The sequence below is a fragment of the Oryza brachyantha genome, chromosome 3, assembly GCF_000231095.2.
Source record: "Oryza brachyantha chromosome 3, ObraRS2, whole genome shotgun sequence".
Classification (NCBI taxonomy): Eukaryota; Viridiplantae; Streptophyta; class Magnoliopsida; order Poales; family Poaceae; genus Oryza; species Oryza brachyantha.
In genome coordinates, this window is record NC_023165.2 from 18,522,225 (window position 1) to 18,538,512 (window position 16,288).

At 37.1% G+C, this 16,288-nt stretch overlaps 2 protein-coding genes across 2 annotated transcripts; both read right to left on the reverse strand.

Moving 5' to 3' along the window:
* Positions 1-225: 225 nt before the first annotated feature.
* Positions 226-4,769, reverse strand: LOC102720779 (secretory carrier-associated membrane protein 4). The gene is made up of 13 exons (XM_006650211.3): positions 4,366-4,769; positions 3,343-3,408; positions 3,139-3,249; positions 2,982-3,044; positions 2,790-2,823; positions 2,518-2,640; positions 2,290-2,352; positions 2,061-2,154; positions 1,894-1,939; positions 1,726-1,793; positions 1,385-1,433; positions 1,134-1,199; positions 226-1,003 (listed from the first exon to the last, which is right to left on the reverse strand). The coding sequence occupies exons 1-13, from the start codon at positions 4,432-4,434 to the stop codon at positions 917-919; spliced, it is 939 nt and encodes a 312-aa protein (XP_006650274.1). The 5' UTR covers positions 4,435-4,769; the 3' UTR covers positions 226-916.
* A 605-nt stretch (positions 4,770-5,374) lies between these two features.
* LOC102703297 (secretory carrier-associated membrane protein 4-like) lies at positions 5,375-14,920 on the reverse strand. Its single transcript, XM_006651508.1, has 12 exons — positions 14,846-14,920; positions 14,344-14,436; positions 9,839-9,901; positions 9,660-9,693; positions 7,755-7,877; positions 7,572-7,634; positions 6,849-6,942; positions 6,680-6,725; positions 6,513-6,580; positions 6,177-6,225; positions 5,556-5,621; positions 5,375-5,455 (listed from the first exon to the last, which is right to left on the reverse strand). The coding sequence occupies exons 1-12, from the start codon at positions 14,918-14,920 to the stop codon at positions 5,375-5,377; spliced, it is 855 nt and encodes a 284-aa protein (XP_006651571.1).
* Between the last annotated feature and the right edge of the window lie 1,368 nt (positions 14,921-16,288).

Here is a 16,288-nt window from a genome sequence, read left to right on the forward strand (position 1 = left end):
ACGATGAACCTTTCATTCTCAAAGCCTACAGCAAGAGCTTCCAATTCACCTTATCATATGTCTTTTCAAAATATAATCTTAACATAATTAACCCCATTCATCTTTTTCCTATGCATCTCATGAATCGCTTCATGGAGGATTACTACACCCTCCACTATATTCCTTCACGGGAGAAACGCTGTTTGCGAGGGATGGATGGCTTTCTAAGCCACTAGAGCACCACAATCATGTTTAGAAACAACATGCAGAAAAATATGCTTTGTTACAATGTTAGTACATTCACAGGTCTGGCAACTCCTAATGCCCACATATTTGTCTCAATCATATGTATATAATAATAAAGAGAAAATCTAACAAATATCATTGGCAAACACTTAGTTCGAAGAAATATCATCGACGAGCGTGAGTTCTACAAACTGCTATCATATAAATGAATTTGTTTAAGAAATGTCATCGCCATTAGAGTTCCGTTAACTTTTTTTTGTTAAGTGCTATAATATGAACAATATATTTAACGGCAAAAAATAGATGAAAACCTAACGGCAATGATATTTCTCAAACAAATTCGTTTATACAATGATATTTCTTAGAACTCACGTTCGTTAATGGCATTTTTCAGCCTTAGACGTTTGTCAATGGCATTTTTTAGATTTTCTCAATAATAATACTGGTATCCCTAAATTGCAAAGCATGAAACTGTGAGATCGAGCATGGTAGAAGAAATGGACAATGAAAAAAAAAATCTCAAAGCATGTCACAAAATGATAAAATCCTAATACTACGTATCATAAGAAGAAGAACTTACAACACTACTACTACTACTCCAAAGTCTCCAAATTTACAAAGCACTCTGCTTCTTTTTTTTCCAAACCAAACGAAGGTGTGTGTGCATGCGTGTCACATATGTACAGCATCATCAAAACGCTGCCCTCGCTGCGCTGCGTGCGGCCTCGCGCTTCATCTCGGCCTCTTTCCCGCTGCCCCGGAAGTAGAGGTACACACGCTGCATTTCAGGAGAGCACAGAAAATCTCACGATGTAAAATACAGTTTCTCTGACAAAAAAGAATTGGGCCATATGTATTCAGAAATTCAGATGACACAGTGTAGCAGTAGCAGCTGATAGGTACTTCACCTGAATGACCCACATGCTCAGCAATGACTCCAGGCAGAACATTGCGAAGCCAAGAAAGTAGAACACCTGAAACGTCACAGAATTTCAGACAAATGTTTTTTTTTTTTTGGTCATGGTTTGAAGGAATGTCTCTTTTCAGTTGTATCAAGAAATGTGTTCCAGACTTTTGTATTGTACTCCTATGTATGAGTAGCACAGGGAAGCTAATGCAGATGATTTGTAGCGAAAAATGTGAGTTACAGTTCACTCACCCCAACGATAACAGTCTTGCCTATTAAGCTGATTGCTGGAAAAATTCCTCTGCACAAAAATGAACAGGGTTATGAGATAGTTCCTCAAGAATTATTAAAGGGAGTTAAGAAACATAAAAAGAAAAACACATGTATTCATATTTAATAATTTGAAATAATGTTTATTCAGAAAATAGATAAAGAGGAGGCGAATAAATGAACAAAATGGTACTCAATGTACAATATTTGTTTATGGAAATCTTCGATAAAACATGGTCATTCAGATGGGAAAAACATTGAAATATTTGTATTCGGTGGATCTTTGTCGCAATAGAGCATGGGTATAATTTGTAGAAACTTACGTCAATGATTTCCCTACAAATAGAATTGATGGAGAAACAGCTGCATACACACAGAAAGCGATGTGGACCTGTTTTGAGTCAACAAGAACATGTGAGTTTCAACCCATATCTCCAATAGCCAAAAGAAAACTATCCAAGATTTTGTAAGAAATGTGGCACAGAACTCACCAAGTAGAACAGGAAAAACCACCCAAATTTCAGAGCACTCTCATTCCTGTGAAATATTTTGTAGACAGAAACAAATAAGACTGGGAGATAGTTATTGTTCGAAACAAACAACAATAAATCTCAGAAAACTTCAATTTATTGGGTGAAAACAAGTAATATCTCATTACCTCATAGCACGATAAAGAGGTCGGTACCACAGATAGTAGGCACCTGGGCACCCAAGAATGAAGTAGATGACGGCAAGAAACCATATCTTAGGACCTGCATCAAGAAACATAGGAGAAAATTTAAATCAGCACCATGCACAAACGACTCGCGTCATACAACACCTGAAATTGTGTAGTGTAGTTCCAAAAAATTATATTTCAGAAAAAAAATGGAGTTTTATCTGCACACCTTCCCCTTTAATCCAAGCAGCCGTAACACAGACGATGTTCCAAAACAAGCACAGGACCAATCCTACCAAACAAATAATAGGAAATGAGCTCTTGTATATTGTGTACGAAATCTTCTTTGAATGAACTCAAGTACAACTAGTACGGTACAAAGCAATAGTTATCTGCTTTCTCCTGCTGCTGTGATCAACAGCGAATTGGAGGATTTCCAAGTCAAAGAAACTCATACCTAAGAGTGACGCAAATGCGACATATTGGGTTCTTTGCAAGTGGACAGGTATCTCATTGCCAATATCATTATGAATGATGGGGAAAAATGGAGGCCAGTTTTTCTCTTCCAACACAATACCAGCTGCAAAAGTAATAATAAGATCAGCCATGCTATAATTTACTAAATTTGATGATTTGGCACTTTCTTCGTTGCTCAATTGTTTATGTTGACACTCATGAATATGCAAGAAAGAACATATGATGGGAACAGAACGACAACAGAAACTCTACCTCGTGCTGCAGCCTCCTCTCTCCTTTTGATTTCCTATACAGAAGTGAGCCACAATTGGCATGTTACACATAATCAATATAAATGAAGTGCAAATGAAACAATGAAGCTGTCTTGGCACAAGGGCCAAGATAACTTGAATGAATTGCATTTTATGAGCAGCTGATTCCTTTTGTGCATCATGTTAAGTTTACCTTCTCTCGCCTGTTTAGTTCAGCTTCCTTTGCAAGAAGGTCCTTCTCCCTAGTCTTCATATCCTGCACTCATTCAGCAAGTGTGTGTGAGATCCTACTACCTTTTTGGAATCATGTCAATAACACATGATAACACCATTCAGAGTAGCCTAGCAACCTTGCTCGTGTCCATTGGAATATCTACTGGGGTAGCAAAGTCATTGTAGAAGTCAGCTGGCTCAGGAGGAAGAGGCGAAAGCCGAGTGCTCGGAGGAGAAGGGCGTGATTGCTGCATCAAGATGAATGCATCAACAGATGATCAACCAGCTCAGAAACCATTTTATGTTTTTTTGCACCGAAATTCTGAATACGGCAAACACACTGTTGTATAGAATGCCCCTCCGGAATAGCTGGATTGACCGGCTGATCCTCCTTTAGAAGTTTTCTCCTGGCAGATGAACATTGAGCAAGATAACATGACAATTCAGTGAGATTAACAAAATTTGGTGCCTGAAGAATTCTTTATTCTTAGACAGTTCCTTTTCCGTTTGGCAGACAGCGTTCCGCATATTTCAAGGACAACTATTGAACAGCAGAAAAATTAACTTCCCATTTGTGCAAGTTTATCATTATCTAAAACATATTTGCACAGGTATATGCTTCTGGTGTGCATTTATAAATACGTGCAGGGTTTTACATTTGGGAATGCAAAAGGAAAAATGAGAGGTGACAAAAAAAATAAGAAATTTATAACTGAGATTTCAAATCTGAACAGAGTTTTGCTGAACGTGAACAAAATTTCACTAAATTCAAAAAAAATCTTTTTTTTTTGGAAGAGGCACTTCCCTATGGTGGTGAATTCATTTTTTTTTTTACAATTTTGAACAGGAATTTCAAACCCTGAATATATGCAGATAGCTCCAACATGCAAATGAATTGATTATACATATGAAAAGAAATCCCATCCCATGACAACAAGAAACAGGGTTCCGATGCAACCAGCAAGCCGCAGTGCAAAACTGCAGCACATACAAACATTTTGTTTAGATCATCCCTAGTTTGTTAGAAATCCCAAACAGAGCATAAGGCAGTTCTGCAGATATCAGCCAAACAATTTCTCTCTTTTATCCCTTCTTTTTATTTCTCAAGAAACCATATTTTCTCTTCTTTGGCGGAGCTATTCCCTTTTATTTATGGTGCAACTAAATCTGAAACAAGCATGATCACTGAACCAACTCTGCTACAACTATTCATCAACCGAAGAATCTACGCAAAAGAAAAAGCAAGCTCCAGGAGACAACGGAATCAAGCACATGAACCGAGCAGGGGACTGAAATGTTTCTGTCAGAAACCCAGCATCAGCAGAGGAAGAGGAAGGGGAGCAGGAGCTCGCCGGCGGCCTTACCGAGAAGGGGTTGACCTCATCGCCGCCGCTCTCCTCGAAGGGGTTGTCGTACCTCGACCTGCCAGCCATGGATCGCCTCCACCTCCTCCCCTCTCCTCTCTTTCCCCTCTTTCTTTGGCTTCTCTGCCGATCGCCGGTGGCAAGGTCAGCAAAGACGAGCAGCAGCAGCAGCAGCAGCCGCCCAGTTGGACCTGAACTCTGAATTTATTCAGCTATTTCTGCGTGTGTAGCAGTTGGTCCTTGCATCATCATCAGGCTCTCAATCTAGAACCGGTGGGGAAAAAAAAATTCTAGCGGACTCCGCGTGGATTTTCTCAGGCTCTCTGAGGCCGTCGTGTTTACTTTTTTTTTTTCGGTTTTTATTGCCGTCAAACACCTCAGCCTTGCAACGACGACTGGGCCATTAGTTCTTTTCTTCTTCTTCTTCTACGCTTTGCCGCCCCCTCTACGCCACGACGACAGCGACCTCGCACAATTCTACACTACAGAGGTACTGAGTACACATTTGACGCCTCCCGATTTTCGTGTGTTCCTGGCTGAAATTCGCAAGAACACAGGCTCTCCGGCCCGTATCTGTTTTCCACGGGTTCACGACATGATATATGACTTTATATTGTGGTTTATATATATATGGGGTAATGAATCTAGATACATCTATAAAATATATATGTTGATATATACATAAATATAGATAAACCCAGCATGTAACAAAGCAAGCGTATTTTTTGCCGAACAAAAGGATTCACTGGAGAGCATCTGACTAAAGGCACGAGGTTAAGTTTCTGCTTCCTTTTCTCATGTCCTTTTGGTCGTAAAACTGTAGTTTCAGGCTTTCAGGCAAGAAAAAGTATCTTCAGAAAAAAAAAAAGTCCGTGTGACAAGTGGCACACTGGTGTACATCAGTTCTTGCACTTCCATCAACCGCAACAATTCAACAAATTCATCACTCTCACAAACAATTCCATGTTTGATCTCTGTCTCCTAACAGCAAACTTCAGGTGCTACGGTGTCAGAACCGTGAGCCGCCTGCTGCAGCATCAGGCCTCATCTGTGCCTCCCTCCCTTTCCCCCGGAAATACCAGTATACTCTCTGCATGATGCAAGTACAAGCAGAGTTTTCCAAGGATTAATTCTGTTTTAAAGAAAATTTTATATGTCAAATTTAATTTAATGCAGTTGTGTGTGCCTGCCTGCATGACCCATATGCTCAGCAACGCCTCAAGGACGAACATCGCGAAACCCAGGAAGTATAATATCTGAAAGACATAAATGTTCGTTTAAATTATGAAAACGTTTGTCAATTCTACAACTATTAAGGACCCACATATAAAGTACGTGGACCGCGTTCGGCACCATGACTTGTTTACCCATATTCCCTCATTTCGTACTTTAAAAAATCATATTAATCTATTTGTAAACATTTTATAACTAATAATTAATTAATCATGTACTAATCTATTATTATATTTTTCGTGCCGGGTTAATACTACTCGAACGAACGCAGCCTTACTGCCCTCCATAAACAGTACATCTTAATTTTTTTATGTAATTCTTGTAGTGAACTTAGGTGACATCTTTTGGCTTTTTAAGAGAAACAACGGAAAAGCATATTTACAAACAAAAATAAGTTGTGAATAAAACATTTGTATAATGTTCTTAGTGATCTAAAAGTAAATGCTGAAAATAAACTACGTTAAAAAAATCCAAAATCGACTTTAAATTTAAATTAGAAAATTCAAATTTTGACTTATAAATATAAGCAGAAACAAAAAGATGAAGCGGTTATGTAATTGAGCACAATATAAACTCACCCCGACTGTACCATTGTGGCCTATCACGTTGATCGCTTGAAAAATTCCCCTGGAGATGATTAATAAAACAAGAGAAACTAATTTATTGAAGTTCTAAAACACACAAAGAAAGTAACATAGGTTGAGAAGAAACGTTAACAATTTTATGCAACATAGGTTGGACTAAGTACTAAAGTAAAGCTTCTTTGTGGTCCACATACATATAGGTTAAATAAATTAAACATATACACTTGTGGCAAAATAAAGCACTTTCGACATGTCAATCTGTAAAATAACTAATTATCAAACAGAGAGAAGAACTACATAAAAAAAACAAAATGGCTAAAAGGACCTTACGTCAGTGATTGTCCAACGAAAAAGATTGTCGGAGAAATGGCTGCGTAGATGCAGAAAGCTATATGGAACTGCATAGCAAATAAAACACCTGAGCCATTCTATTGAAACAAGTGAGCAATACAAGTATCTAAAAGGAACTCAAAATTTTCAGATCTAAGAAAACTTACGAAATAGAACAGGAAGAACCACCCATATCTGAAAGCACTCTCTTTCCTAGAGGACATGGCACCGTGTCAAGTGATGATCAGCAAATTTTGACCATGTATTCTAGTACAATGATATAAAATATTTGCTAAAATTATTTCAGAGAATCAGTAAGGGCGTTATATATTGTACCTCATGGCACGATAAAGAGGTCGGTACCATGAAAAGTAGGCACCTGGGCATCCAGTAATGAAGTATATGGCAGCCAGAAACCAGGCCCTAGGGTCTGCATGGATGAAATTACTCAAAATACGAAATTACCGGGAGTTATCATATTTTTCCAGTGAAGATGGTTGCCGAAATTTCTGGTTGACTGAGCGCAGTTTCCATAAAGGTGGTACTATTTGCAACCATTTTTGCTTTAGTCACATATAGAATTTGATTATTTTAAAATTCCATATGCATCGTATTACAGTCGAATAAATAGTTAAATTGATAAATATGGTTCATACTTGATCAACTGAGTGCAGCTTCGTGAACATGCTACCAATTCCGACCATTTCCAATTATTTTCACCCCTACTTTCACGTACTATGTATCTCGAGATACTAAAATTTTAATTATAAATTTTGGTAGATAGAGATACTTTCTTAATAATGGAAAAATTAACCTTAACATATTTTCTCAAGTTAAAGACAAAGGAAATTTTATAGTCCTTAAGAAAATATGTAGATATATCACTATAAAATTTTGATATCTCGATTTACTTAATACCTAGAGATACTAAGTTTTCACACTGAAAACCGTGGTTTCATGGTAAAAAAGCTCAAGACACAACAAACAAATTAGGTACATGATCAGCTTATCAAAGCAAGGCATAAAGTAAGGCAAATAAGGGAAATTCTCTGAACATACCGCTCCATAAAATCGCAATAGCACTGACACATATTAGGTTCCAGAAGAGGCATATGACCAACCCTGCACGAGAGGTATGCGTAATAATATTAGCCCAGTAATTATATTTTTGACAACTTATATATAGTCCTTGAAAAATTACTAAAAGTTTCAAGCAAATTGTGAATTACTGATTATTTGTACCTAGCAGTGATGCAAAAGCAACATACTGCACTCGCTGCAAGTGCAAGGGTATGTCGTTTGAGATGTCAACATGGATGATGGGGAAGAATGGAGGCCAGTTTTTTGGCTCTACAAAAACTCCAGCTGTGTATTCAAAAGGAACGACGACACAAAATCAAGGGAAGTCTCAGAGAAAGCATATATATAGATAGGGCTTATTTACCGTTCTTAAAAAGTCCGTTAAGAAGTCCGTTAAGGTATCAAAAATTTTAGTGTAAAATTATGATACCTCTGAGTTACTAAATTTTTACACTAAAAAATATAATATATTAAGGTACAATTTTAAGGATGTCAAAAGAGCTCATATAGATATGGTTGTGTTGACGCTAAAAATAGTACCAACGGTTACACACGTAGGCCTAGGAGTCAATCTTAGACCACTTCAGTGCAGGACCTAATTCTTAGAAATGCTAGGCGTGCCAGTCAGTTTGATCCTGTAACTGACAAGATATAACATGGAAAACAGTTAACCCCGAAACCGCTATTGGCCGGGTAGCCGATACCGTCCCAAGACCCTAGCCGATGAACTAGACGATCGACTTTACAAGAATTTCACAATAGCAGGTGTAAATATGCTCAATCGGCTGAACCAGAAGCAGGATAAACGCCAAACAGACTAACCAACCAATTAATCTTAAAAGACCGGACTCAACCGAGACGGTCTTAAGATTAATCAGCCAATCGAACCAATTTAACACTTATCGCGCGTAAATTCGACAGCCGATAGGAGACTAGGTACGGAATTGAATATAAACCAGAATGCTAAACCAATTACTAGCATAAACAATAACAATCAACAGCGCACATGCTCATACCAGACCTACAAGATCGAACCTAATCGAGACAGTACAGATCTAAATATAACCATGCATGAAATCAACTAATCATTGTAGCATGCGAGTAACAAAATAGCAAATCGGCATAATATATCAACCAATTTATTAATCCTAGCCGATCGGACAGAGTTCTATAAGGACATTATACCAAAAATACATAGATCAGACCTAACCGAGACAGTATACAAATCCGGCACGATATAATCAGAGAAATATGAAGATCGATGAATTTAATAAATGAATCAACATATTACTTAAGATAATGCTGGCTAGAACTCCGGCGATAAACTCTTACGAGCATTCGATCTAATCTAATAACACAAACCCAACCAACCAGATTGATCGGACCGAACCGAGACAGAATCAAGTCGACTAGAATCACGCTAGCAAATCAAACAGAAGAACTCACTAGGATTTGATCGAGGAATACTACTACTTCATGCTAAAATAGGTCAAAGCAATAATATAACTCAACACGCCGATCAACCAGGCAGGAGATCAGACTTAACCAAGACAGTCCTGTACATTTTAGTTGATCGACAGGTTTTGACAAACAAGAACTTACATTGCGAAGCTGACAAACCCCGCGCCGAAAGCTCAAGCAAGTCGAAGGTTTTGAGACGATGCGCCAAGTTTAATTGATCTGAAGATGATTTACAATGACCCGGGGGACTTATATTTATACCCTCGAATATTAACTAACCTATCCAAAAAAAAATCTTACTAACTAACTTGTAGTGTTTGGACTCTAATTAAATACGCAAATCCTAAACAAATTCTAAGATAAAACTTAACTAATCAACATGGACTCACAACTAACGCCAAATCTATCCCTAACCTCTGGACCCAATCGGACTCCAATTACTGTCTGATTCGAACTCCTTCGGTCGTATCCATGCCGTGTCCAACTTCCTGGCTCTAGCCGATTCACCCTTTCTTGTCTGATTCGGTCTTTAGTCGTGTTTCATTCCATAACGCTAATTTGCCAAAATCTGGCGTTAACAGGTTAATACAAGGAATTACATATTACCTCTTGCAAGAGCTTCTTCCCTTCTTTTTAGTTCCTACAGATCGAAATATATTTATGAGCATGAAAACACATTGGTAAAGAACTTCACAATATGTAGATGAAAGGTATCTGTAAATTGTAATACTTAACAGAAAAGCACAACACGATGTACACGATGTATGTTCGAAGTGCATATATACCTGTTCTCTTTTGTTTAGCTCGGCTTCTTTAGCCAACAGTTCTCTCTCCTTTTTCTTCAGGTCCTGAGGATTTGCAAACATGGTCAAGGGACATGGACTATGGTTTACTCCCTCCGTTTTATAACGTAAGACTTTCTAGTCTTGTCTAGATTTATATAGACACTAATAAATCTAAACATATATATAAATTATATATATTTATTAATGGATGAATCTAGACAATACTCGAAAGTGTTATAATAGGAAACAGAGGTGGTACAAAAACAAAAGAGCGAATCTCTACTGGGCCCAGTACGTTGGCTTAAGCTCGAAGAATACTGGTACTAGTTAAAACAATGACACATTCAACCTGATCTTTTCACTACTGCTTATGCTTATAAACAAAAATTTAAATTTTTAATCTTATATTTAGAGTTAATTTTAAGGTCTTTACATCGTAGTTTATTTTCAGTCTTTGCTTTTAGATTGCTAAGAGCACGTATATAAAAGTTTTATTTACAAATTATTTTTTATTTACAAATATGTCTTTTAATTTTTACCCTAAAAAAGCCAAATGACTATTGTATAGCAGTAAAATCTCTTTGGCCTCATCTTTCCGCTTATGTTTATGCCTATAAGCCAAAATTTGAACATTCAACCTTAAACTTAGAGTTGATTTTAGCGTTTCTACATAATACTTTATTTTTTAGCATATACTTTTAGATCGGTAAGAATACATATTAAAATTTTTATTCAAAATTATTTTTTTATAAATATGCCGACAATGAAAACCTTACTTAAATGGCAGAGTTCCTCTTAGTTAAAAAGAGAAGTAAAATTGTTTTGTTTTGTCTGTTTATTTTTTACGATGGGGTCATCTTTTGGCTTTGGGTTTGGGTTATAACCCAAAATTTGAATTTTCAACATTAAATTTGAAGTTAATTTTAAGGTTTTTTTTCTCCAAAGTTTATTTTCTAGATTTGGCTCGTAGATCGTTATGAACACCTATATAGAAGTTTTATTCGCAAATTGTTTTTATTTGCAAATATGCCGTTTGGCTTTCTATTATTAGACACTGTAAAGACTGTCATATATGTATGTTAAAGCTAGTTGCTGTAATTGATGGTAAAGTATAGGATTGAATATATAGAATTATATTTGGAAAAAAGTCCATTCGACTCTAAGTTATCAGAAGTGTTAACTTTTCAACTTTTGGACTGGATTGTAACTTTCAAGTTGGGTTTTGGTATCACGGCACTTACATGGAAACTACCACTTTCACTAGAAAATTATTATAACCATTATAAATTATGTGGAAGCAAAATAAGAAAGAGGGCTTCACATAATATATATTTAAAACTTAAAAAACCAAGCCTTTTCATTTTATTCTTCCCCAATAAAATATATCGAGGCCCTGCATACTCGACTCTGAACCTTAAGTCGCTATTTTTTAAGTTCATTTCATAATCACTAAATTCTTCAAAATCATACTTAACTTGGAAAAAGTAGTTTATCTTTTAAAATTAATAAATAAGCTCAACCAATTTTTTTAAAAAAATCTGCAATATAGTGAAGTAAAACTTCTATGTCCAATAAAAGTAATGGTTTATTTGACACATAAGTTTTACTTCACTATATTGCATTTTTGTACAGAATTATTTGAACTTATTTTATTAATTTTAAAAGTTAATAAATTTTCAGACAGAAGATATGATTTTGAAGAATTTAGTGATTACTAAATGAACTAAAAAATAACGACTTAAGGTTCAAAATATTTATACATTTCTCAAATATATTTTATTTTGAAGGTACATAATTTATACATGATTCAAAATATTTGTTAGTACAAATGAGATTTTTTTTTGAATTTTTTGGATTTTAAGTTGTTTTAGACGTGATTTGTATTTCTACGTAGTGGCCACTTCAACAAAAGTGGTGTTTGAGATATCTGAAATTGATGGATTAAAGGATTATATAATTTTTTTGTGACATCTATATGAGGATATAAACAATTGAATTAACTACAACAAAGTAAAAATCCTACTTTAGAATGTCACATGAGAAACGTATATACATAATTTTTTTTAATAAAATATACCATTTAGGAGCTTAAAAAACGTGTCCGTTAAAATCTAAAACTCACTTCATGTCTACAAGGTTGGAAGTTGAATTTTTGCAGTTCAGGACCAAACGCTGTCTCTTTCTAAGTTTAGCATTGCCTTTTATTCTCTGAATTTGTTGTGACACATGGAAGACACACATATGCCAATATGCACGCAAACCACACTCATGTAACCCCCTTAACACATTCAAAGAGACCATCGGTAAATTCTGGGCACTAAAATCCTACTAAAATGTACACCCACGTGGTGTAATATTTAGTCACTAGGATTAATTAGACCTTGTTATGCGGATTCATACAACATAACTTTCATTGCCACATTGCTATCTATCATTTCTCCAACTTTGATGCAAGTCTTGCCTCAACGCGCGCACAAGAAAAAAACGCGTGAACTCTACCTTTCCCCACCCCTAACTACAAGAGCCCTCCTTGGATCTCAGCACTCTTCCACCTCCGATTCTAGTATGTTAATATCGGCAAAAGCTGAAAGAGGAGTTATCTTCCTTTGTCAAACATGCGCACACAACTTTTATGGACCACACAGGCTAGGATGTCACGTACACTCACCCTCTAAGAATTCCCCGTCAGTCCAACTAACTTACCTACATACATAGCCACATAGACATGATTAATTAGACCACTCAGGCCAGAACCGCACACAGTCTAACCCAACCAATGGGCGGGCCACTTACACTTTTGTACTCGATTTGTGTAAAAGGGTTAACCCAGGAGTAATATGGTTGAAGAGGTAAAATTTTATAAGTTGGTTCCAGTCTTGCTAAACTAGCAAGGTGGTACTAAACATGCGTACAGAGCTCTCATGGGCAACACATGCCAATTAGGCCAGGACGTCACACGTGCTACCTTGGCTTCGACATCACTGTGATGGTTTGCGTTGATGTAGTGGCTGGACTCAACAAGAATCAATGACAGCACTGCTGCTACTTGCAACCAGGTGGGTGACAACAAGCAAAGCAAGGAGCTGCATCAAGCAGTTGGTGTTGACGCAACTAACATTGGCATGGTGGTAGACGCCGATAGCAAGAACTTCTTCTGCTACCAAGGTAACAGTGCAGTGAGGTGTCCATCTTGCTAGCTTTGGCTGTGGTTTCTTGTCATTAGTGTGTTGCCATTGGTTTTAGATACTTCCGGAGAGTCAACAACAGACAAGACAACTAGGGGTGGATCCAGCGTGGGGGCTGTGGGAGCTCCAGCCCCCCTACACGCTGGATGCCCCTTAGAAAATAGGGGGGAGGAGGGGAAAAAAGAAGAGAGGAAGAAGAAGAAGAAGGGGGCTAGAGGAAGAAGAAGGTAACCAGCCCTCTAACCTTTAAATCCTAGATCCGTCCCTGAAGACACGATAGTCTTCTTCCTCTTCTCTAGCAATGGTTATTTGTCAAGTGACTAAGTCCGCCATGCTCAACCTTCACCTCGGTGGAGGCCCTAATTATAGTTGAAGCTTTACTATGGGGATATTTAATTATTTGTCACTCTTATATTTGATAATTCGTCTGTGTCTATGACATATGGGTCCTAAGTATAGATGAAGGTAAATTATTAAATGAATTATTATAGTAGTGATAAATAATTAAATGCCCCACTACCATGACCGAACTCCTGGGCTACTGATCTGTATGCTTCTTAGTTTCGTCGTTAGTTCCTTGTATTTCCTAAGCCATTGCCGGCTAGATCAATCCGACCCCTCGCCAATTCTCTACATGTTGAAGTTGGGCTCCAAACCTACACCATGGACGCTGAAATTGTCCAGCGAGAGGGACCTGATTGGCGTTTCCAATTCTTAAGAGGTCTTCTTTTGCAAATTGTCGAGCAATTTTAAGATGTACAAACATCACATATTACAGTTTCAAATGGTTTTTAGGATAGTGAAAGTGCGTGTGATGATGAGACAGTTCTGTATTTTGTATATTTTTCCATTACACAGAGCAACAAAAAAACCACTTCATCATCACACAAACTGTTGCAAGCAAATATTATGATGTGTCCGGCAGAACAAGTTCCTAACTCATACTCTACATTTCCGAAATGCTAAATGAGGAGTCTTTTGCAACAAATTTTTTTTATAAAAATGTTGCTTTTAAAAATCATAGTGATTCATTTTCACGTTTTTAATAGCTAATACTACCTCCGTTTCATATTATAAGACTTTTCAGTGTTGTCTAAATTCATCACTTGATGAATGCATATATATATATATATATATATATATATATGTATAGATTCATTAGCATCCATATGAATCTAACCAAGACTACAAAGTCTTACATTGTGAAACGGAAGGAGTATTTAATTAATCATGCACTAATCCACGCCCCATGTTCCCAAACCCCCTAACGAGGATGTACAAAAATCACCTCATCAGCACTCAAAAGTACTCCAAATGTACCTGTTTTCTGTCAAGAGGGATATCGACGGATGCACCAGGGTCGTTGTAGAAGGTAACAGGAGGTTCATGGGGGAGTGGAGTTGGACGTGGGTGCTACATGAATACAAACAAGCATGTATAGTATGGTCAGTTCATGGCAAGTTGAAAATTAAGATGCACGCATGCAGACCAAAGAGTTCGAAATGCATGTATATATAGAAACAATTCTAGAATAAATCACAACAAGCTAATTACTTTGGCCCTATATATAACTTTTGTGTTGTTGCGCGTTAATTTAGATGTAAAAAATCACCCTTTTCAAACTCCGTAGTCAACCAAGATTATTCAACAAGAGCAAGAAACAAGAAGCCTGTTCGGCTCAGGAAGGATGTGTGATCCAAATTAATCTCGCACAGAGAAATTAACTGAGATTTTGACACAAACAGAAACCTCTGAATTTGAAGAAGCGATCAGTCTGAACAAAAAAGGGGCAAAACAAACTGCACCGCGGCCAAGATCGTACCGAGAAGGGGTTGACCTGATGATCTACGTCGACCTCCTCGAAGGGGTTGTCGCTGTGCCCCCACGACCTCGCCATTGATCGCCGGCCGCCTGCTGATTTGGAACACGCCAACTCCTCTTGGCTTGGCAACGCTGATATATACTCTACTATACGTATGTTTTAGCCGAAAGATTTACTCTGGTCTAACAAAAAGTATTTCGATATACCGGTATCTCGAGATACCAAATCGTTTTTTACCATTGGATCTAGCTGAGTAGGATAAAAATTGTGCGGCAGATGTAGCTACGATTTTGGTAATTAAGTCCACGGGTGGATCTTTGTACAGCACTGATAGACCACTGCTCCCTCCGTTACACAATAATAATTGTCATGATTAAATAGCTCTCTTTGAAAAGACTTACCACCGATTAAAAATTAATTTATGAAATTCTTTTATGTACATGTCTTTAACAATTTGAAAGTAAATCTAAATACTGAAAAATGGACAACCAAATTAAGCGTAACATTAATTTACTCTTAAAATTCTAAAAAGCTGAATAGTAAATGATGTGCATATGTAGGCTGTCTCACTTTGACTATATAATACTTATAAATAATTATACGAGGATAACTGAAATTATTATAACTTGATAGATGCAAGTTGTACCGTTACAAAATGATTAATTTTTTCGCTTATGCTTATAAGTTTGAAATTAATATTTTTGTGCTGACTTGCATGTCAGTTACTCCCTCCATATGTAAATGTTAGACGTTTTGAACTAACCAACGTCTAAAAAAAATGTGAGGGAGTATTTAAGAAAGGAGTGAGGACTGAGGATTATTAATTTTACTATTATTTGTGTTGCTCCCTTGACCTAGTCGTGATCAGTATGGTGAACCGGCCGGCCGGCCGGCCGAGCCGGCATAACAGCATTGCATAGATTGGCGCACAAGTGGCTCCTGCTAAGTAAGCCCAAGGAGGAGCAGCCAATTCACAGTTTTTTAAAAAATAAAAAATAAAAAAAAATCTCCAAGCGTACTTGATATATATTGTTCAACGTGGAGAACAAGGCGTTGGCAAAAGAAAATTCCCTCGATCCTGTACATATTTGATACATTAATTTCTGGGCTGTCCATGTGTGTTAGAGTATATGCACCGGCACGATATCTGTATGTACGTTAGGTTCTTTAGGATTTGTAATATATATGGATTTTCTGGATTTCAGTCGCTTAAATGTTTATAAATTTTCAGTGACTTAAGCTATACATTACGAAGCCTAATTTTACATTAAATGGTGCAGTTTTTTATTCCTTTTAACTGCCATTTTGTTGTTAGAGCAGGTACAATAGTAGGCTATAAGCCAGCTATGAACATATTTTAAGGAAAGAAGAGAGAAAAATAGTGAACTCATAATTTATAACCAGCTGCAGTACGGGCTCCAAGACGAGATTAGGCTTTCAATT

What these genes read in the sequence shown, in the direction of transcription:
- LOC102720779 (XM_006650211.3), bottom strand. Translation starts at nt 4,434, where the DNA reads ATGGCTGGCAGGTCGAGGTACGACAACCCCTTCGAGGAGAGCGGCGGC. An exon ending in GAGGGGCATTCTATACAACA is followed by an intron (nt 3,250 to 3,342) that starts GTGTGTTTGCCG and finishes ATCTTGATGCAG; the next exon opens with CAATCACGCCCTTCTCCTCC. An exon ending in CCTCTTTATCGTGCTATGAG is followed by an intron (nt 1,940 to 2,060) that starts GTAATGAGATAT and finishes AATATTTCACAG; the next exon opens with GAATGAGAGTGCTCTGAAAT.
- LOC102703297 (XM_006651508.1), bottom strand. Translation starts at nt 14,920, where the DNA reads ATGGCGAGGTCGTGGGGGCACAGCGACAACCCCTTCGAGGAGGTCGAC. An exon ending in AGCTAAACAAAAGAGAACAG is followed by an intron (nt 9,694 to 9,838) that starts GTATATATGCAC and finishes TTCGATCTGTAG; the next exon opens with GAACTAAAAAGAAGGGAAGA. An exon ending in GGTTCTTCCTGTTCTATTTC is followed by an intron (nt 6,581 to 6,679) that starts GTAAGTTTTCTT and finishes TTTGCTATGCAG; the next exon opens with TTCCATATAGCTTTCTGCAT.